The sequence below is a fragment of the Danio rerio genome, chromosome 2, assembly GCF_049306965.1.
Source record: "Danio rerio strain Tuebingen ecotype United States chromosome 2, GRCz12tu, whole genome shotgun sequence".
Taxonomy (NCBI): domain Eukaryota; kingdom Metazoa; phylum Chordata; class Actinopteri; order Cypriniformes; family Danionidae; genus Danio; species Danio rerio.
Genome location: NC_133177.1, coordinates 54,144,566 through 54,168,566, shown reverse-complemented (window position 1 = coordinate 54,168,566; position 24,001 = coordinate 54,144,566). Strand labels below are relative to the sequence as shown.

The window sequence follows — 24,001 nt, the reverse complement described above, 5'->3', positions numbered from 1 at the left end:
CAGCTCATTTGGATTTAAAGCAACAGGCTACAAAAACAGCTACACTGTATTCAGACGCCAAAATGAGCAGATTCTACATTATATAATAAATAATCTTATGGGTATTTGTGCTAAAACTTTACAGACAAATTCTGGAAACACCAAAGTTTCTTAAATCTTGTAAAAGAGGTAAAATAGGTGCCCTTTAAGTAAATACAACTGTTTTCTATTTGAATGCGTTTTATTTTTATTCAAAACTGATTTTTTTAGCATCGTTATACTTTAATCTTCAATGTAACTTGAATAGAAGAGTACAATATTCAAAATATAGACTGTTAATAAATATAATTTATTTATTAACTTAATCATGACATTATAAATATATATTTCTTTCCGTTTTATTAATATTTTTTTATTTCTGATTAGTGTGATGTCTTTAATAAATGAAAGCATTACTATCTTTCCAAGCTAAAGTTCTAGTTAGCTTTTTAAAACCTCTCTGAAAGGAATAGTTGTGATAATATTATCATAATTTCAACATAGGCTTATTATGAAAATGTAGCCCTATGTACATTAGTGGAGATTGTGAATTATGTAGCCAGAAGTACATATGGCTGCATTTCATTTTTAAAATGAACACTACATGGCGGTATGATGATGTACCTTTTCGTGCTTACCAGCTGACTGCTTACCTCCGTATGGATGGCTTTCCGGCTGTTACCAGTTTGTCCAGTTAGCTCGCGATGTACGTCGATGGACTTGAGACACAGAGAGAAGACGACAATAGGGTTTCAGTCTGGGGAAGAACGGTTCCAGAAAGCAGGTAAGACAAAAACAGAAGCCAAAAAATAAAATAAACAAGTAAATAACAGGGTGAGAATGAGGTAAAATGTGGTAAAAATCAGACGAGGGCTGTTCTTTTTCTGAATTGCTTTTTAAATTTGTCGGTTTTGTTTATAGAAGTGGGTGGGCGGGTCAATCTGTGCTTTTTAAAATAATATTGGTTGGGTTGGGGGTGGGGGTGTTTCGACAGTGGCCTCTGGTGGATATACGCGAGAACAGCAGGTGTGAATGGCACTCCTGGGAGAAACTTGAGATCTCAAAAAGCATACACAGCGACCTCTGGTGGATTTGCAAAAACAAAAACTGCAAAAAAACAGCTCCTAGGACGTATTTGGCGGTCTCCAGAAATGTATATAGAGGTATGTTTTCAGAATGAGCCTGAGTGGCATAATTTACTCACCCAAATTTTGTTCCAAATCTGTACAGGTTTTTTTCTTCCCTAAAACACAACAGAGAAATATTGCACTCAATAACTTAATAGCAAGTCAAATAACTTCATATTTCTTGTTAACAAATCCCTGTGGCATGATTTCAGAAGACTTATATAATGCAGAGTTGTATGAAAAATGTTATTTATTTGAGTAAATTAAATTACTGGACATCTATTTCAGTCTGTAAGCTCTTGTCCTGGTGCATGTTTGTAGCCAGATACATGGCAGTAATTACACAAACACACACATTCCAGCCTCATTCTGTCAGCCAGTATTGTCCTCAAACTCAGATATTTGCCATTTCAGAGAAAGCATCTGTTAGTGGTGTGCATCTTTAGGGTTTTCTTCACGTTTCACCTGCTTCTGTGTCTCAGCAACAGATCACAAATGTCTCATGGTTACAATTTCCATGGAAACTACGACCAGGTCATCGATTCATCAGATGAAAACCCAAAGAGCTTCATGCAGATGAGACCAACTACACAGCACACACACACTAATGGGTTAATGAATTAATAATACAGTGTGTTTGCTGTTTGATAATGTGTTACAGACATGTCTGAAAACATGGCATCTTTTCATTATTTAATGCAAAATAAAAAGTTCTGGGTGATATATATTATAACTAGATAAATTGCTGTAATTTTAGATATTTGATATATTTTACTTTGTTCTATTCTATGTTTTATACTGAGAACTGTACTGATGGCATTTTTTTCAATATTTAAAATAAAAATATTGTTTTGTAGAGTATTTTCTTGTTATTTAATACACAAAATCACAAAAAAGTGCACAATAAAGCTCAACAATGAAACGCAACAATTGAAAACATTGCTATTAAGAACAACTTTATAGCTATGTGATGCTATCATGTCAATACAGTATGGACCAAAATCTCTGAGGAATATTTCCAGTACTTTTTTGCCTTCAGAACTGAATCCTACGTGCCAGATTCAACAAGGTACTGGAAATATTCCTCAGAGATTTTGGTCCATATTGATATGATAGCATCACATAGTTGCAGCAGATTTGTCAGTTGCACATCCATGATGCGAATCTCCTGTTCCACTACATTGAAAAGGTGCTCTATTGGATCGAGTCTGGTGACCATGGAGGCCATTTGAGTACAGTGAACTCATTGTCATGTTCAAGAAACCAGTCTGAGATGATTTGCGCTTTAAGACATGGTGCTGGAAGCAGTGTTCCCATCAGAAGACGGTTACACTGGTCATAAAGGGATAGACATGGTCAACAACAATACTCAGGTAGGCTGTGGTGTTGACACGATGCTCTGTTGGTACTAATGGGCCCAATGGTTGCCAAGAAAATATCCCCCACACCATTACACCACCAGCCTGATCCGTTGATACAAGGCAAGATGGATCCATGCTTTCATGTTGTTTACACCAAATTCTGTCTCTACCCACTGAATGTCGCAGCAGAAATCGAGACTCATCAGACCAGACAACGTTTCTCCAATCTTCTATTGTCAAATTTTGGTGAGCCTGTGTGAATTGAAGCCTCAGTTTCCTGTTCTTAGCTGACAGGAGTGGCACCCGGTCTTCTGTTACTGTAACTCTTCCGCCTCAAGATTAGATGTGTTGTGTGTTCAGAGATGCTCTTCTGCATATCTCGGTTGTAACGAAGGGTTATTTGAGTTACTGTTCCTTATCTATCAGCTGGAGCCAGTCTGGCCATTCTCTGACCTCAGGCATCAACAAGCCATTTGCACCCACAGAACTGTCACTCACTGGATATTTACTCTTTTTTCTGACCATTTTCTCTATAAACCCTAGAGATGGTTGTGTGTGAGAAAAATCCCAATAGATCAGCAGTTTCTAAAATACTCAGAGCAGCTCGTCTGGCACCAACAACCATGCCACGTTCAAAGTCCCTTAAATCACCTTTCACTTCAGCAGATCATCTTGACCGTGTCTACATGCCTAAATGCATTGAGTTTCTGCTATGTGATTGGCTGATTATTAGAAATTTGCGTTAACGAGCAGTTAGACCGGTGTACCTAATAAAGTGGCCAGTTTTGTAGATTTTATATACAAAAAAAGTAGGTATATACACATGTACCTTTTTTGTTTACACATTTATTTATATTTATTTTTTACAGAAAGTTGCAGTTGAGATTATATACATTAAAATGTAAAAAATATATAGTTTATTTATGATTTCACATATTTATATCTAGCACTCGGATATATTATATCTGTATATATTATATTTCTTTACATATTTTTTATTTTTATAATTTGACTGAATAAATTATCAATTTTATCAGTAAAACATCTTAAGAACAAGTAAAGCTTTACATTCAAAAATAGGATCTGCGACATTTAAACAGCCATCTTCTCTTGACATGTTAGAAAAAGAAATTGATTCTTGATGTATCAAATAAAATGAGTTTCTTGTCTGTACAAGAAAAGGCACTGAGGTGTTGCATTTTGGATACTAGGGTGTTGTGAACGGTTGCCAGATCGTTACTTTCTAACCCACATCAACAGAAATGACCCTGAATGACCATAAAAAATGAACAAGAGGTCTGGGGTGGTAAAACAAGAACATAATGTTCCTGGATGACTTGTCAAAACAGAAAAGGTAGACATGACTGAAAATCAGCGTAAAAGAGGACACGCTGTTCCCGGCTGCACAAACTCTTTTTTGTCCTCGGCGTCACATTTAGACAACCAGTAATGATGACTGGCAAAAAGCAGCGCTGAGGAGTCGATCAGTGTGAGAAGTCTCAAAACTGCCAAACTGTGAAGAGAGTCAGATGCTTCATCCAAAACATGCTCTCCGTCCCCAGCGTCCCGTCAGATTCCCAGAGCAATCCCTGCAATGCCTTTACTTTATATTCTTCAGAGACAGGTGCTGAGGCAACTACTACACTGAATAAAGGATTCATTAGATTTACTCAATTTTTTGAAGGTAAGAGGTTGTAAACTATTTATATATGTAGCCAGAAGTACGTATGGCTGCATTTTGTCATTAAAACGAATGCTATGGTGCGGTATCTAATTTGTGCTTACCAGCTGACTGCTTACCTCCATGTGGATGGCTTTCCCACTGTTACCAGTTTGACCAGTAGCTCACCATGTACATCGAAGGACTTGAGACGCATAGAGGAGTTGACCACTATGACGGTGCTCGAGTCTGGTGAAGAACAGTTCCAGAAAGCAGGTAAGATAAAAACAAAAGCCAAAAAATAAAATAAACAAGTAAATTACAGGGTGAGAATGTGGTAAAATCTAAAAACGTGGTAAAAATTGGGCAAGGGCTTTTCTTTTTCTGGATTGTTTTTGAAAACACTGTTGGTTGATTTTAGGGAAGTGGGTGGGTGGGTCAATCTGTGCTTTTGAAAACACAATCGGTTGGGTTTAGGGAAGGAGGAGGGTGGGTCAGTCGATGGGTCAGTCAATTGGTCAGTCAATCAGTCAGTCGACAGTCAGACGACAGCGGCCTCTGATGGATTTACTGGAGAACAGCAGGCACAAATGGCACTCATGAGAGAAATGTAAGATCTGAAAAAGCATACACAGTGGCTTCTGGTGGATTTGTGAAAACAAAAACTGCAAAAAAACGTAGCTCTAGGGACATATTTGCTGCTCTCGAGAAATGTAAATAGGGGTACGTTTTCAGAATGAGCCTGGGTTGGGAGAATGACAACAACCAATCAAATTCCGAAAATCTGCTTTCAGGTTTTCACTCATTCATAGCGTTTTAAAGTCCAAATGTTTTGACCATGACACAGTTTTTTTAGTCGGAATTAGTATTAGATCTGAAAAAAAATGTATTCGTTTATTTTGATATAATTACATAAATAAATTATTTAAAAACAGAACTAATAATAAAAATATTGAGTTTCTAGGGAAATGTTATAGTGCAAGGAATATCATCATCGCAAAACTCAACAACAATATCACATATTGCATTTTTTTTTTGCATGCAGCCCTATTAGAAATATAATTAAACCAAAAAAAAGCTGTGTCCAATTTCTTAAGTTCTCTGCTGGCTTCCTACAGTAAGATCTGACCTGTTTATTATATTACACTGACTACACTTACCAATATGACCCACTTTACACGCTTTCTCTGTGATCCTCTTTTGGATTTCAATCTTCAGCACAGATGAAAATGAAAGCCTTTGAGGAAGCCAGAGCACATCCACCTCCACATTCCTCCAAGACGAGTTGGTAAGCTCCTGCAATCACAATCAAACATTAAAAAAAGCAATATCTGCTGCATCAAAGCGCATTAAAAATTGGTGACTGTGTTGGGAGAAAGTAAAACGGCTCTCCTCTTAAGTCAGTATGTCTGACAAATGAAATGATTATAACGTCTGCTGCATCTGCAAGGTTTAAATCCCAGTAATTAACAGGGTTAATGTCTAAAGTAATTTCTCAATTAGGTATTTTAACTCCAGTGAGAGCAGGTGGAGAGAGCTGCACCTGTTATTCTAATTGAATGTAGGAGTGCAGAGGCGAAACCTCAAAGTTAGACTCATTAAAATGTTCAGAATAGAGGACTAGTGTTCACCATCACCACATTTAGTTACTAGTGAAAAATTATGGTTGGAAACTGTTTGTGAAGAAGAGTGCAATATGCAACCCCATGTAAAAACAATACTACAGTAATTTACCGTAAACAGTGGTATTTAAAATGTTCAAAATGGAGGACTAGTGTTTACCATCACCACATTTATTTACTGGTGAAAAATCCTGATTGGGAATTGATTGTGAAGTAGTTCATAATATGCAACCCCATGTGAAAAAGAAAACACTACAGTAATTTATCATAAATAGTAGTAATTACAATGTTCAGGATGGAAAACTATGATTGGAAACTGTGAAGTAATATGAAATGTGCAACCTCGTGAAAAACAATACTACGATAATTTACCGTAAATTGTGGTATTTAAATGTGGCATTAAGTTCAGAGAAAAGTATGTGTTCACCATCACTACATTTAGTTACTGGTGAAAAATTATGATTGGTAACTGTTTGTGAAGTAGTGTTAAAATGCAATCCTGTGTGAAAAGAAAATACTACAGTAATTTACCGTAAGTAGCTGTATTTAAACTTTCAGAATGGAGGACTAGTGTTCACCATCACCTTTATGGTGAAAAAAATCACGAATGGAAACTATTTCTAAAGTGGCATGCAATACGCAACCCCATGTGAAAAGAAAATATTACAGTAACTTAATGTAAAAAGTAGTATTTAATGTTCAGAATGGAGGACTAGTGTTCACCATCACCACAATAATTTAAGATCATGATTGGAAACTGTGAAGAAGTATGCAATATTAAATCATGTGTGAAAAACAAACCTACAGTAATTTACCGTAAACAGTAGTATTTATATGTTCAGATTCAAGGACTAGTGTTCACCATCACCACATTTATTTACTGGTGAAAAATTATGATTGGAATCTATTTGTTTAGTAGTATGTAATACGCAACCCCATGTGGAATAAAAATACTACAGCAATTTACCGTAAATAGTATTATTTAAAATATTCAGAATGGAGGACTAGTGTTCACCATCATCACACTTATTTACTGGTTAAAGATCATGATTGGAAACTGTTTGTGAAATAGTATGCAATATGCAACCCCATGTGAAAAAAAAGTACTACAGTAATTTACCGTAACCAGTAGTATTTAAAAATGTTCTGAATGGAGGAATAGTATTCACCATCACCACATTTCTTTACGAGGGAAAAATCCTGATTGGAAACTTGTTGTGAATTTGTATGCAATATGCAACCCCATGTAAATAAATACTACAGTAATAGTAACAGTAACTGTAGTAACAGTAGTATTTAATGTTAAAAATGGAGGACTAGTGTTCACCATCACATCTATTTATTGGTGAAAAAAATCATGATTGGAAACTATTTCTGAAATGGCATGCAATATGCAACCCCATGTGAAAAGAAAATATTACAGTATCTTACTGTAAACAGTAGTATTTAATGTTCAGAATGGAGGACCAGTGTTCACCATCACCACACTAGTTTACTGGTAAAAGACCATGATTGGAAACTGTGAAGAAGTATGCAATATCCAATCATGTGTGAAAAACAAACCTACAGTAATTTACCGTAAACAGTAGTATTTATATGTTCAGATTCAAGGACTAGTGTTCACCATCACCACATTTATTTACTGGTGAAAAATTATGATTGGAATCTATTTGTTTAGTAGTATGTAATACGCAACCCCATGTGGAATAAAAATACAACAGTAATTTACCGTAAATAGTATTATATTATATTATCATTATATTCAGAATAGAGGACTAGTGTTCACCCTCATCACACTTATTTACTGGTAAAAGATCATGTCTGAGGTAAAATGGAGGAGGAGACATTGAAGATGTATCCAAAGAATGTTGATGGACTCTGGGAGTCCTGCAAGAACACTTTCTTTGCCATTCAAGATGACTTTATTAACACGTGATTTGAGTCATTGCAGAAATGTATGGATGCAGTCCTCCAAGCTCATGGGAGTCATATACAATATTAATTATTTTTTCCACTGCAGCATGACTTTATATTCTATACTGTACATTATTTCTGTTAAGTGATAAGACTTTTGTCTAAGCAAAGTCAGACCTTACTGTCCTAATTAAATAATTAAAAATCAAGGCATGATCATATTTTATTCAGCTAAAATAAGCGTAATCTAGAGGCCTTTCATATAAGCCACTTCTGATACCAAATGATCAACTAGAAGTCAAGTTATTATTTGTTCTTTAAATTTGGATAGCTAACAAGTCTTTTCTCAGGTAGTGTACAGTTAAAGACAAAACTATTTGCCCTCCTCTGAATTTTTCTCAAATATTTCCCAAATTATATTTAACAGAGAAAGGAATTTTTCACAGTATTTGCTATAATATTTTTTCTTCTGGAGAAAGTCTTATTTGTTTTATTTAGGCTAGAATAAAAGCAGTTTTTAATTTTTTTAAAAACAATTTTAATGTTAATATTATTACCCCTCTTAAGCAATATATATTTTTAGTTTGTCTACAGAACCATTGTCAAACAATGACCGATTCCCCTAAATTGCCTAATTAACCTTTAAAACTTACTTTAATTTGTATACTAGTATCTTAAAAAAATATCTAGTAAAATATTATGTCCTGTCATCATGGCAAAGATAAAAGAAATCAGTTATTAAAAATGAATAATTAAAATCTGTAGAAATGTGTTTAAAAAAAATCTTCTCTCCAATAAACAGAAATCGGGGGATACACAGAAGGGCTAATAATTCAGGACGGCTAATAATTCTGACTTCAACTGTACTTCAATTTAAAAAAGCCATTCAATTAGCCGTTTAACGCAGGCTGCATAGATCAAGATTAGTTTCACGATTGCCACTAAATTAAAGGCGGTGATGTATGTTTGGATGTCCAGTTATGTACACTGGGAGCAGCAGCTGAAGCATGCTCTCGCTGGCTGACTCTCGGCTGTCTAATGGAAGTCAATGACTCGCATTAGAAAGGTTCCAGAACAGACGGAGTATCCATGGAAACCTGTGCTGGAGAGCATGTCCGTCCCAGAGCCTGCAGCGATATATTGTAATTACAGAGCCATTTATTCTGCGCTTGGGAAAAAAAAAGAAAGAAAAAAGCTCTCAGTGATGGTCGTAATCACAGGCGTCTGAAGGATCCGTAAGTATGGCAGCCTACGCATGGCCTGATTAAAATTCCAAGTAAACCAAGTCCTTCTGGCCTGTGAGAACATCTCGCCTGTGAAGTGACACATGATATCATGCGTACTGTCACGCGGATGTGTCTGAATAACCTGCTACATGGCAGTACATGCGGTGGGCCGCAACCTCGGTGTGTGAGCAAATCTAATTTATCGCTCTGTCTTCAGCCGCGGACACTCAACAGTCTCTCTGTGTTATTGTGTGGCTCATAATACTGTATGCTATGGCTGAATCTCTTTGATTGTACGCTAATAACTCATGGTAATCAACACTGAAAGTATTTTGCAATGATATCACATGTTTGTGTTCTGGTCAAAAATAAACACATAGGGCAGTATCATATATCAGGCACAATACGTGTTTGGCGCGATTTGTTGCTAATTTTAGACCAGCGCAACCTTAATTTTCACATTTTGCACCACATTGTTTGAATTGCAAAACTATTTGTGCAGGTGACGCAGTGGCGCAGTAGGTAGTGCTGTCGCCTCGCAACAAAAAGGTTGCTGGGTCGCAGGTTTGAACCTCTGCTGGGTAAGTTGGCGTTTCTGTGTGGAGTTTGCATGTTCTCCCTGCGTTCGCGTGAGTTTCCTCCGGGTGCTCCGGTTTCCCGGTCCAAAGACATGCGGTACAGGTAAATTGGGTAGGCTAAATTGTCCGTAGTGTATGAGTATGTGTGTGTGTGTGTGTGTGTGTGGATGTTTCCCAGAGATGGGTTGCGGCTGGAAGGGCATCCGCTGCGTAAAATTGTGCTGGATAAGTTGGCGGTTCATTCTGCTGTGGCGACCCCGGATCAATAAAGGGACTAAGCTGACAAGAAAATGAATGAATGAATGAACTATTTGTGCAACTTTGTGGACTCATGGGTGTGCTGGTTTAAATTGAGGTGTGTTAACAGGGTTCAACGCTAAAGATTTTTTTTTACTGGCCCGATCAAACCAGTGGTTCAGATTTTTACTTGTCCGGCCAATATTTTTGAAAAAAAAAGTTAATAGCTATTTCTTACACAATTAAAAAAAAAATATTTGTGAATCTAGAATTTAAATATTGAAAAAAAAAATGTTAATAAATGTATGATGAGCAAAATTCAAAGTGTTATGCAAACAAAAGTAGCAGTATGGAAAATGTGCAGGTATTTTGTTGCAAAACAAAAGTGGCTGACCTGCCAAACTGAAGGCAAACTGTGCAAAACATCACCTAATAGTTTTAGTCGTGGTGTAACCTCTTAAATGTCTGCTTCCAAGACGTTAGAAATGAACGTTTTCTTTTAGGATCGTCATTTGATGTTGCCGTCATGTTGCCGTCTCTTCGCTCTACTGGTTGTTACGGAAAAAAAACTAACAGGCTCACAACATCCAATCAGATAAGAGGAAGCGAAAAGCAATATGGTGTTTTCGACATGGCAGAGAAGGTAGGATTTTGAAGGCTTAAAAACCATAACTGTGTTCTCGATTCTAAGACTGTGCTTGCACGCAATTGACAAATAGGCGCAGGCAAATTAAACTTTAGTTGCAAGGCAGCAATGGCCTAATCGGACCAGAAATGATCCTGTCTACTGTCTCGAGCTTCTCACATGCTGGCCCTGGGCTGGGTTGAGCCCTGCGTGTATTGCTGGCACATTGCTATTTTGAGGAACTGAAAAAGACAGAGCCATTGACCAACTAAAACCTGCTCTAAAGTCCAGCGCAGAGCGTGTTAGTTATGCACCTATGCAGGTCCAAACGCGTACACATTGATTAATAGACACATGATGTACAGCAATACATAAATATCTTTACATATAAACAAAAAAGGATTAAAATGTTACAAAAATGATTATTTTTTACATTAATATAAAAAACATTGCCTCCTTGCTTCACGTCGGGGGCTTTTTTTCAGTTTATTCACGACAATTTGCGTTTGTATAATGTTATTATTATTAGCAGCGTTATTTATTATATGCATATTTATATTTGTTTTAATTAAAACAAGTTTTGATTTGTCCAGCTGTCGAGTTTTGGAGACGTATGCATCACTATATGGGGCATAAGAATAATGGCTGATTTATTCTTTTGCGTCAAGCGCACACGTGTGCTCCGGCTCAGCCTGAACGTGGTAGCATAGACCACGCCGTGGCCGATGCTGACACGCACCTCTCAAAAAATTTCAATACTCATCATAACAGACGTGTAGTGCAAGCTCTGTGATAGTTCAGCTAGGTAGCACTGACGAGTGTGGGCGGGAGTGAGAGCGAGTGTTCACAAGTGTCGAGTCCCATAAAGGAGCTTCAGATGGAAACTGTTGTTTTGTGTTTACCTTATGATTAAAGTTGTTGCACGTCCGCCGGTTCCCGCCTCAAAATGAGCGAGTTTGACCTACATGTATATGGGGTATATGCCGAAGCATGCTAATAGGACTTTTAATTTGTCAGTAACCTGGGTTAAGCGCTTCCGGCGAATTGAATGCCAATGCAAAATCCTGTGCGTTTAAGGTCTGTTTTCTTTAAAAATCAGCGATCTCCACTAGCTGAGTGATATCCGATTTAAAGTGGGGCTCAGATTGTACAAGAAGCACTGCATTAAATTACATTTCCCCTGCCATATCTTTATTATATGAGCATTTATTTTACCCCAGTATATTCAATGGAGCTTCTGCGTTAGCCTGCCGATTCTGACGGGCGCGTGCGAGTAAACGTCTTTTTGTCTCGGTTACGCCTGAGCAACTAAATAAATGCTAAAGTTTATTTAACTGAATGTATTTTAATGACATTACAACATCGATGCTGTATAAGGAACCGTATAAAATGGAAAAAAAGTTCACAATAACAGGTCACCGGAAGTGTATCAGCATGGGAACAGCTCTAGCTCGGCATATACCCTATTAGGGTAGCGTTCAGAAAAAACAAAACACCAGCGAAGAAACTCAACACAAAGGAAAATAAACACCCCACTGCCAGCTAGTGTTTTGGAAGTGTTATTGCAGATTATTCGACGCAGAAGTATAAACCATGCTTAAAACATGTGTTTGGATGTACTGAGTTTTTTGACCACATTTTGTTTTTCCTGTTCGTTTATTCGTTTGCTGGAAACTAGAACTGAATTTAGAAACGGTTTTGAAACAAATCTTTGCGCTTACCAAGCGAAATTAAATATGCAACACATTGATAAGCCATTGCTATAGAGTTTTCCTAGTTTTTATGGTGTTTGCGTGGGGTTGCTGAGGTGTTCTCAGAGGTTTTTGCTACAGTATGACGTTGCTTGTTTTGCCAAGTGCTGTTGCTGTTACAATGTTCTGAGAGGGTTTTAATGAATAGATAATTTTCGTGTTCTCAATGGGGTCTTACGTTGTTGCTAAGATGTTCTCAGTGGGCTTTAACATGCTATGGATTTAAGATGCTTCATATGATGAGTTGCACATAAATATTTAATATTATAAGCTGGCAATGGGTTTATTATTATCAATATTATTCCAATAATAACATTTTCTGATGTGATTGCTAAGATGTTCTTGGTGGTTTTTGCTATAAAGTTGCTTGTTTTCATCACCAGTGTGTTGTCATTTTGTTGTTAAAATATTCTAAGAGAGGTTTAACACATTGTTATGGCATTGCTATAAAGTTTGTCTGGTTTCTATGGTGTTTTTATGGGGTTGATAAGGTGTTCTTGGTGTTTTTACTATGTAGTTGCTTTGTTTTCATCGCTAGTTGTTGCCTTGTTGTTGCTACAATGTTCTGAGAGGGTTTGAATGCATTGTTAAGAATTTGTGTGTTCTCAATGGGGCGTTGTGTTGTTGTTAAGATGTTCTGAGTGGTATTTAACATGATATGGATTTAAGATGCATCATAGGATGAGCTGCACATAAATATTGGCTGGCAATGGGTTTATTTAAAGTAACTCTAGCTATTATCAATATTATTCCAAAAAGAATATTAGGTCCCACTTTATATTAAGTGGCCTTAATTAATATGTACTTACACAGGAATAAATAGTTTGTTACAATGTACTTATTGTGTAAATACATGTATTTACTGTGTACTTATGCTTGATTAAATACATGTATGTAATTACATCTGAAATTACCTTTTGTAATTACATTTGTAAATACACTGTTGACCATCCCTTACACCTTAACCTACCCTTAAACCTACCCATGCCACCAAACCTGTCTATAACCCAACCTCTATTCCAACTCAAAAGCACCACAAGTGTTCTCAAATACATTATAAACACAGTAAGTACATTGTATTCATTTTTTTGATGCAAGTACATAGTAGTAAGGGACACACAATATAAAGTGGGACCGAATATTTTCTGATGTGATTGCTGGGGTGTTCTGGTGTTTTTTGCTATGTAGTTGCTTGTTTTCATCACTAGCTGTTGCCATGTTGTTGCTACAGTGTTCTGATAGGGTATTAATAAATCAATAGGAATTTGCGTGTTCTCAATGGGGTGTTGTTGCTAAGATGTTCTATGCTATGGATTTAAGATGCTTCATGGGATGCGCTTCACATATATATTTAATATTATTAGCTGGTATTGGGATTATTTAAAGTAACTCTAGCTATTACCAATATTTTTCCAGTAAGAATAATTTCTGATTTGATTGCTAGGGTGTTCTTGTTTTTTTTTGCTATGAAGTTGCTTGTTTTCATTGTCAGGGTGTTGTCATGTTGTTGTTAAGATGTTTTAAGAGAGGTTTAACACATTGTTAAGGCATTGCTGTGGAGTGTTTTCTGATTTCAATGTTAGTATGAGGTTGCTAATGTGTTCTTAGAGGTTTTTGCTATGAAGTTGCTTGTTTTCATCGCTAGTTGTTGCCATGTTGTTGTTACAATGTTCTGAGAGAGTTTTAATGAATTGTTAAGGATTTGCGTGTTCTCAATGGATGTTCTGAGTGGGGTTTTAACATGCTATGGATTTAAGATGCATCATGGGATGAGTTAGACAAATATATATAATATTTTTGGCTGGTAATGGGTTAATTTAAAGTAACTCTAGCTATATTATTATTATTATAATTCCAATATGAATATATTATGATGTGATTGCTAAGGTGTTCTTGGTGTTTTTACTATGTAGTTACTTGTTTTCATCGCTAGTTGTTGCCATGTTGTTGCTACAATGAATGTTCTGAGAGGGTTTTAATGCACCGTAAAGCATTTACATGTTCTCAATGGGGTGTTATGTTGTTGCTAAGATTTTCTGAGTGAGTTTTAACATGCTATGGATTTAAGATGCTTCATAGGATGCGCTGCACATAAATATTTAATACTTCTGGCTGGTAATAGGTTCATTATAGTAAATCTAGCTATTATTATCAATATTATTCCAATAATAACATTTTCTGATTCATACAGTCGGCTGCCTGCTACAGTAACACAGATGGACTAAAGAGCTGTCTCTCAATCACTGCTCAAATTTAGACGTTTTATTGAGAGGTTTTGAGCTACAGCATGTTGTCATGGAAACAACAGATAAAAAAAAGGCTATCAATTGGAAAGCCAAATGAGCCAAGAATGAAAAGCAGAAAAACAGAAGCTCAAAAAATGAATCAATCAATTAATGAATGAATATTTCTTATTATTTTTTTAACAGAAGACAATGTAATATTCTGTTTCATTTAACAAAGGTAATATATAACAGGTAATTTTGACTTTAAGCTAAAAATCAATGGTAGGTTTCTCAGAGTAAATTTGAAAATGTTTTTCCTCATGAGGTTAATCTATTGACCCATCATTACAACAGAAGTATGACATGACATCTCTGAAACACCCATTAAAATACTCAGGAAGTCTCGGTAGGAGACATGATGGATCACAGGAACAGAAGATGCCAAAAAAAGCCATGAGCACACAACCACAACAAAACCTATTCAATGCTGTCAGCTTAGGCAAGAATCAATATTATGATTTCCTATTTAAAAATTATGAAAGAAATGTAAAAAATAAATAAATAATAAAAGGAAACTACATATGAACACACTATCAAAGCCCAACTAATAAAAAGTCTTTTAATTTTAGCAAGAAATATCCAAGTTCAAAAAACCTTTAGCAAAATAAATACACTCGCCGGCCACTTTATTAGGTACACCTGTCCAACTGCTCGTTAACGCAAATTTCTAATCAGCCAATCATATGGCAGCAACTCAATGCATTTTAAGCATGTTAACATGGTCAAGACGATCTGCTGTCTGGTTCCAGCTGATAGAAGGGCAACAGTAACTCAAATAACCACTCATTACAACTGAGATATGCAGAAGAGCATCTCTGAACCCACAACACGTCCAACCTTGAGGCGGATGGGCTACAGCAGCAGAAGACCTGGTGCCACTCCTGTCTGCTAAGAACAGAAAACTGAGGTGACAATTCACACAGGCTCACCAAAATTGTACAATAAAAGATTGGAAAACTGTTGCCTGGTCTGATGATTCTCGATTTTTGCTGCGACATTCAGATGGTAGGGTTGGAATGTATCGTCAACAACATGAAAGCATGGATCCATCCTGCCTTGTATCAACGGTTCAGGCTGGTGGTGGTGTAATGGTATGGGGATATCTTCTTGGCACACTAGGGGCCTATTAGTACCAACTAAGCATCGTACCAACACCACAGCCTACCTGAGTTTTGTTGCTGACCATGGCTATCCTTTATGACCACAGTGTACCCATCTTCTGATGGCTACTTCCAGCAAGATAACGTGCCATGTGATAAAGTGTGAATCATCTCAGACTGGTTTCTTGAACATAACAATTAGTTCACTGTACTCAAATGGCCTCCACAGTCAGCAGCACTCAATCCAATAGAGCATGTTTGGGATGCGGTGGAACGGGAGATGATGTGCAGCCGACAAATCTAGAACTAGTAAAGTGTACCTAATAAAGTGGCCGGTGAGTGTATAATACAAAACAAATCAGGATAGCTGAACATTTTTATAATAATAATAATAATAATAATAATAATAATAATAATAATAATAATAATATATATATATATATATATATATATATATATATATATATATATATATATATATATATATATAATGGTAAAGTCTCTATCTGATGTCTCTTTTATCCACACTGAAAAAATGATTCATTGGATTTACAGAATTTTTTTTTTAAGTAAGTGGTTGCAAACTATTTAGATGAGCTGAATGTAAACCAACACATTAAATTTAGTAATGTTCAACCTTGTTTGTTTAAATTAGGCCCATATGAATTATTTTCAACCATTTACCTTAAAAAATTCAGTAATTCCAATGAACCATTTTCTCAGCACAAAGAACATGTAGCCACTTGACATCAACTGGGAAAAAACGGCCCACAATTGCGTCTGTCAGCCTCCAGCTCTCTTTCACACTCAAACATACACACTTTGATATCGATTATCAAGACTGTCATATTAGCAGGAGAGAATCTCAATAAGTGTACACACTGTGCTCGGGAGAATAAAAGCGCTCGCTGGTTGTTCATTATGCTAATACAATTCACACACTGAACATAAACAGATTCCAGAGGCCACGCGTCACTGTGGCCCTCATTTGCATCTTATGAATAATATTGCTCATCACCTCTCCTGTAGCAGAGGTTATTAAGCACACTGTTTATAGTGTTTGAAAGTCCGCATGACGCATGATAGTTAATAAAATGACAGAGTTTCCCAAGAAAATTAACATAGTTTAGCCTGTTCCGCATTGCTAAAAGTGCAACACATTATACTCAAGAGCGACTGTGATGAGAGTTTTTAAATTAAGAGATGAAGTTGATTCATGATACGGAAACTAGGCTTTAATAATGTGAACCGATTATTCTAAAATTGTCTTCTGCATAGCTTTAGAGATAGAGTCAGCTTTTAGACATAAATGTTTCATGTATTCCCTTTAAAGTTGTGTTTCTGCAGCATTTATGAATGTATTTTCAGGAATCAGAAATTAATCCAGCCATGAGTTACACTTGCATTGATGGTTGTGATGTGTCACACTGACACCTAGTGTTTTTCCATATAACGTGCACTCACCGGCCACTTTATTAGGTACACCTTACTAGTTCTAGGTTGTACCCTCTTTTGCCTTCAGAACCGCCTAAATCCTTTGTGGCACAGATTCAGCAAGGTACTGTAAATATTCCTCAGAGATTTTGCTCCATATTGACATGATAGCATCACGCACTTGCGGCAGATTTGTCGGTTGCACATCCATGATGCGAATCTCCCGTTCCCAAAGGTGCTCTATTGGATTGAGGATCTGATGACTGTGGAGGCCATTTGAGTACAATGAACTCATTGACTTGTTCATGCATTAGTGACCATCACTCCCTCATTAGTATAGACAGCCCTGAGTGAGGAGCAGCCATTAGTTTTGAATCTGCTTTCACCTTCTTTAAACTTTTTAATTGATGCAACCAAGAAATTCTGGGAAGATGCACCTGAAAAAAGATTGGGGGAATAAATGATTTTCAATTGCACTTGACCTACTACATTAGTATTTTATAAATAAGCTTTAATAAAATTCTACTACTCATAATATTAATAATAATAATAATAATAACAATAATAATAATAATAATAATAATTATTATTATTATTATTATTATTATTATTATTATTATTAGGGCCTACAACAATAATAATTATTCTAAAACATTATAATATAATTCAGTAATTGTAATTATGGTTTTGTACAATATTTTGCAGCATCAATTTACAAAGTATAAGAAGGAAAACTGCTTGCAGCTGAATATTATTGTGAAAGCTAAGTGTTTGATCACACTGAACATGTTAGTTGAGAGGGGCCTTTAAAAGGTGTTTTATTTCAACCAGTGAGAGTTTTGTGCGCTGCTTATGTGCCTTGTATTTTCACAGTTTAATATATGTTTTATATATATTTTAATATATGTTTAAATAAATATATATTTATTTATTTATTTATTTATATATATATATATATATATATATATATATATATATATATATATATATATATATATATAAAACACGCGCACGTCCTTTCCTAATGGCATGCACAATCCTTGAATAAACTAGCCCAACTTGAGCATGCAAGATCCATTCATTCATTCATTTTCTTTTCGGCTTAGTCCCTTTATTTGTCCGAGGTCACCACAGCGGAATAAACCGCCAATTTAAACAGCACATCTCTGGGAAAAATCCACACACACATTCACACTCATACACTAAAGACAATTTTAGCCTGCCCAATTCACCAATTCATGTCTTTGGACTGTGGGGGAAACCGGAGCACCCGGAGGAAACCCACGCGAACGCAGGGAGAACATGCAAACTCCACACAGAAACGCCAACTGACCCAGCCGAGGCTCGAACCAGCGATCTTCTTGCTATGAGGCTTCTTGGGCCAATGTGTTACCCAGTACACAAGATAATAAAGATGATTTGTACAATACAAAAACAAACAATTTAAAAAAGCAAACAGCTCGGAATACTAGTGGGTTGTGGGGGCTCCTAGTGGTGGCAGGGCCCTAAGCAGCCGTTTAGTTCGCTTATTCACCTTATTCTCCGCCAACGAGCGGGCACGGCCATTTGAATCTTTTTGGCTCGAAACTTCCGGTGTCATTCACTTGCATAAATTTTTTAAAAACTGCTCGTTACGCTGCTTGATGTTGCAATTTGATATTTTCTTATTATATTATTCTACTTGGTCTGTATGATCATGCAGACATTTGTTTGTAGAGCAAGTAGTTTGACCATTTTCTGCCGTTTATTATTCCTAGTCATTTCTCCCAGAGGCGACTGAATCAGAAGACAATTGCGAAAACAGGTGCACTTCCGCATTTTAGAATAAGGTCAATAGGGAGGGCCGGCTCTGTTGACATGTGTACACACTTTTATAGCCCCACCCTCTTTTGAAAAGTCTCATTTGAATTTAAAGCGACAGTCACCAAAACACCACAATTTGGATCAAAGCCTATAAAGGAAGCAGTTATAAAACATTATTTGTGTGGTATTTTGAGCCTAAACTTAACATTCACACTATAGGAACATCAGAGACCCATTTTACACCTTGTTAAAAGGGGCATTAAAAGTCCTTATTAAGGTATGCGTTTAAATATTTGTATTTTATTTTAGCTTTATATCAAAAAGTAGAAAAAAAATGAACAGATAAAATCCAATTCTGACATCCAAAATCTGCTAAAGGCACTTTAGAAAGTTTCATTCATTCATTCATTTTCCTTCGGCTTAGTCTCTGTTTGAGGTCGCCTCAGCAGAATGAACCTCTAACTATTCCAGTGTATGTTTTACACAGCGGATGCCCTTCCAGCCGCAACCCAGTATTGGGAAACACCCACACACACTGATTCATACACTATGGACAATTTAGTTTACCCAATTCACCTATAGCGAATGTCTTTGGTCTGAGGGGGAAACCGGAGCACCCAGAGGAAACCCACTCCAATACGTTGAGAACTTCACATGGAAATGCCAACTGGTCCAGCCAGGACTCGAATCAATGACCTTTGTGGCTGTGAGGCAACCGTGCTAACCACTGAGTCAAAAAGTTTAGAAATCTCAACTAAAACTGTCAAACTAATCCTTCTGTAAGAATTTAGCATTTAACCTTGTTGTTTTAATAAACTCTGACAGTATTTTATCTGCATATTAGCGCTGAAGGTCAATGAGAGTGAATGCAAATTTTCTGTAGGCATGCATAAAATAACCTGACAGGCCATTTTCTGAAATGTGCATTTGCTAATAACAAAATGCACTTGATATACATAGTAATACTAAACAGTATGAGTAGTATAGAGAAACTCGACTATGTACACAGCCACTGATTCACAGAAACAATATACAATTTTCAAGACTGATTGTCAAATTTGTTCCCAAAAATACTGAATATGTGATTGGGATGTATGTGTGTTTGTGTGGCTGTGTGTGTGCGAGAGCGAGTCCACATTGATATTCAACTCACATGTCTCTCTCTCTCTCTTTCTCTGCATGTGTGTAAATGTGTGATGATGGCGGCGGCCGCTGGAGGGATGTGATGGGATTCTCAATGGCTTCATTAACCTTGAGAAGAGCTCTGGACTCTGCTGTGATCAGATGAACTGGACGCTCAGCCTCTGCATCCAAACACCATCTGAAGCAGAGAATAATCAATACACGCATGGAGAAAGAGGCGATCACAGCAAGACGCACGCATGCACACGCACACACACTACTGCAGCTGATGCCAAGTCTATGAGAGAGAGAGGGTTATTCTCCTATGGTGAAGGAGTGCTGCTGGACTGAGGTTAATATTTATATATAAATGACATTATTTAAAGAGATGGTTGTGCTTCTCTTTTCTCACATTGTTGAGAATGGTATTGTTGTTAACTGGAGTTACTACATTTATTAATTCACTGAAAGAAAAAAACAAATAAATTGATCATGTGTTTGAGGAAAATTGTAAATGACAAATGTTGCCATGGCAACTAACTAAACATGAATATTAAAATCAACTGAATGATAATTCAATAAATATAACGCTGAAATACATTAAAGAGAGAGAAAGAACAACAAAGAAGGAAAGAAAGAAAAGTGAGAAAGAAAGAAGAAAAGAAAAAGAGAAAAAGAGAGAAAAAAGGAAGAAAAGAAGGAAAGAAAAAGAGAAAAAGAATAAAAAAGGAAAGAAAAAAGAAAGAAAGAAAAAAGAAAGAAAGAAAGAAAGAAAGAAAGAAAGAAAGAAAGAAGAAAAAAAGATAAAAATAAGAAGTAAACAAAGAAAGAAAAAGAAAGAAAGAAAGAAAGAAAGAAGAGAAAAAGAAGGAATGAAAAGTAGGAAAAAACAAGAAAGGAAAGAGAGCAAGCAAGAAAGAAAGGATGTACGAAAGAAAGTGGGAGAAAAAATAGATAGATAAAAATAAAGAGAGGAAGAAAAAAGAAAGCGAGAAGGAAAGAAAAAAGAAAAAGGACAAGAAAAAAGTGAGAGAGAAAGAAAGACAAAAAAGGAAAAAAAAAGAAACAAGGAAATAAAAAGAGTTAGAAAGACAGCAAAAAAGAAAGGAGGTAAGAAAGAGAAAAGACAGAAAGAGAGAGAATTGAAGAAAGAAAGAAAGAAAGAAAGAAAGAAAGAAAAAAGAAAGAAAGAAAGAAAGAAAGAAAGAAAGAAAGAAAGAAAGAAAGAAAGAAAGAAAGAAAGAAAAAAAGAAAGAAAGACAGAAGGGATGGAAAGAAGGAAAAAAGAAGGAAAGAGAGCAAGAAAGAAAGAAAGAAAGAAAGGATGCACGAAAGAAAGTGAGAGAAAGACAAAAAAGAAAAGAAAAAGAGAAAGAAATAAGGAAATAGAGTTAGAAAGACAGCAAAAAAGAAAGGAGGTAAGAAAGAGAAAAAAGACAGAAAGAGTAAAGAGTAAGAAAGAAAGAAAGAAAGAAAGAAAGAAAGAAAGAAAGAAAGAAAGAAAGAAAGAGTAAAGAGTAAGAAAGAGAGCAAAAATAAAAGAGGTAAGAAAGAGAGGGGAAAGAAAAGAAAGGAAGGAAGAAATGTAGAGAGAAATGAAGAAGAAAAGAGAGAGGAAGAATGAATGAAGGAGTTAGAAAGAGAGCAAAAAGAAAAGAGGTAAAAAAGAGAAAAGGCAGAGAGAGAAATAAAGCGGGAAAGAAAAAAAAAGACAGAAGGAAAAAAAGAGAAGAAAGAAAGAAGTTAAGAAAGTGAGGCACAAAAGCACAGGCAAACTAACTAACCAAATATAAAAGGCATTTCAATATATGCATAATTATTGTAATTGTGATATAAATATAAGCAAAGCATAGAAACATCAGTATGGATAACACATCTCAGTAAAATGCTAAATGATGCCTACTCAGTAACTAAAACAAAATAACTTCAAATACTGAAGTAATAACTAATCAAAATAAAACACTCACCGGCCACTTTATTAGGTACATCTTACTAGTACCAGGTTAGACCTCTTTTTGCCTTCAGAACTGCCTTAATCTGTCGTGGCATAGAATCGACAAGCTACTGGAAATATTCCTCAGAGATTTTGGTCCGGTGCTATATTGGATTGAGAGCTGGTGAATGTGGCGACCATTGGACTACAGTAAACTCATTGTCATGTTCAAGAAAACAGTCTGAGATGATTCACGCTTTATGACATGGCACGTTATCCTGCTAAAAGTAGCCATCAGAAGATTGATACACTGTGGTCATAAAGGGATGGACATGGTCATCAACAATACTCAGGTAGGCTGTGGCATTGACATGATGCTCAATTGGTACTAAAGGACTGACAGGAGTGGCACCCGGTTTGGTCTTGCTGCTAGGTTCGGTAAGTGCTAGGTAGTCCAGTGCTGCTGTAGCCCATTCACCTCAAGGCTGGATGTGTTGTGTGTTCAGAGATGCTCTTCTGCAGACCTCAGTTGCAACAAGTTGTTATTTGAGTTACTGTTGCCTTTCTGTCAGCTAAACCAGTCTGGCCATTCTCCTCTGACCTCTGGCATCAACAAGGCATTTGCGCTCACAGAACTGCCGCTCACTGGATATTTTCTCTTTTTTCTGACCATTTTCTCTATAAACACTAGATAGGGTTGTGCTTTAAAATCCCAGTAGATCAGCAGTTTCTGAAATACTCAGAGCAGCCCGTCTGGCACCAACAACCATGCCACGTTCAAAGTCACTTAAATCACCTTTCTTCCCTATTTTGATGCTCAGTTTTTACTGTAGCAGATCATCTTGACCATGTCCACATGGCTATATGCATTGAGTTGCTGCCATGTGATTGGCTGACTAGAAATTTGCATCAACAAGCACTTGGACAGCGAGTGTATATATACAAAACATATGCACATGCATAACATCATTGCTTTGGCAACCAATCAAAAAAAAAGTTTTTTGTCTAAAAGTACTAAATTTAAATCTAAAATAAATTTTAAATACAATTTGAAATAAAAGTAACAAATTAAAAATAGTCTATAAATACATAAAAAAATAAAATATGTAATTGTTAGATGAATCAAATTATTTATAGATATAGTTTATTTATTATTTATTTATACCGCTTTATTATTCTGGGGTCGCCACAGCGGAATGAACCGCCAACTTATCCAGCATAAGTTTTTATGCAGCGAATGCCCTTCCAGCTGCAACCCATCACTGGGAAACATGCATTCACACTCATACAATTTAGCCAACCCAATTTACCCACAGCACATGTCTTTGGACTGTGGGAAAAACCGAAACCCCCAGAGGAAACCCACGTGAACACGCAGAGAACATGCAAACTCACAGAAATGCCAACTGAACCAGCAGAGGCTCGAACCAGGTACCTTCTTGCTGTGAGGCGATCATGCTATCCACTGTGCCACCGTGTCACCCTATTTATATACACTCAATAGATATAAAAATCGAAATATATAAAAAACAAAAGCTGTTTTAACATATTACATTCTATGATGGAAATTAAAAGTTGATAAATACAAAAAAAATTATGTAAAAAGTTTTGTACATTAAATATTGTAATATAGACTGGATTCATACACATTTTTACTCCAGAAATTCCATGACTTTTTCAGGACTTCCAAGTCAATTTTCATGATCTCATATTTCATGTAAATATATCATGTAAATCTTAAGAAAAACAATGCATGTTTAAATTTATTACAGCAAATCATAAAACACGCGACAGTCTCCTTAGTTTAAATGTATTTTTCTATCTGTGTAAAATAGATGATGCTTACACAGCACTAATGATATATGATCATGTTTTTGGGTAAGAAAAAAAAGTAAAACAACTAACCTCCATTCCTGTATACAGCTTAGTCAAACTAATTTTAGATGATGTTAAAGGGTTGTTTAACTAGCAATAGTAGGTAAAACTACATCTATTGTAAAGCCACGATCACACTGCACCTTTAGCTTCATAGACCTCCATTCATAGGCATGCGAATGCGGCAGCCCAGAAATGCATTTCACTGCGTTTGAAAGTTCAAGCTTGGTGAATTCTTTCCTACAAAAGCACATCAGATAGACTAATACAAGATAACTTAAAATAAGACATTTCAAATATGGAGCAATTGCTCACTTTTATTAATGCAGA

The 24,001-nt window shown here is 36.2% G+C and overlaps 1 protein-coding gene and 1 long non-coding RNA gene across 8 annotated transcripts in view; one reads left to right on the top strand and one right to left on the bottom strand.

Annotated features, from left to right (window-relative positions):
* fyco1b (FYVE and coiled-coil domain autophagy adaptor 1b) overlaps positions 1 to 24,001 on the bottom strand; it is a 210,961-nt gene that overhangs the window by 19,764 nt on the left and 167,196 nt on the right. For 3 of the 5 annotated variants that reach the window (XM_073930627.1, XM_073930634.1, XM_073930631.1), the window contains exons 20-23: positions 5,327 to 5,462; positions 4,307 to 4,415; positions 1,223 to 1,261; positions 672 to 775 (exon numbers count right to left, since the gene is read on the bottom strand). In XM_073930627.1, the coding sequence (XP_073786728.1) occupies positions 697 to 775; positions 1,223 to 1,261; positions 4,307 to 4,415; positions 5,327 to 5,462 (363 nt within the window). In that variant the 3' untranslated portion in view covers positions 672 to 696. The remainder of the gene's footprint in view (positions 1 to 671; positions 776 to 1,222; positions 1,262 to 4,306; positions 4,416 to 5,326; positions 5,463 to 24,001) is intronic. The other 2 variants (XM_073930645.1, XM_073930642.1) reach the window with 1 other exon arrangement.
* LOC141378930 (uncharacterized) lies at positions 4,008 to 21,423 on the top strand. 3 transcript variants are annotated; one of them, XR_012394676.1, is made up of 4 exons: positions 4,008 to 4,190; positions 4,339 to 4,442; positions 5,385 to 5,454; positions 19,960 to 21,423. It is a non-coding gene; the product is annotated as an uncharacterized lncRNA (long non-coding RNA). The 3 variants fall into 3 exon arrangements; XR_012394675.1 differs by having other exon boundaries at positions 4,295 to 4,442; positions 19,960 to 20,334; XR_012394677.1 differs by having other exon boundaries at positions 4,008 to 4,130; positions 19,960 to 20,330.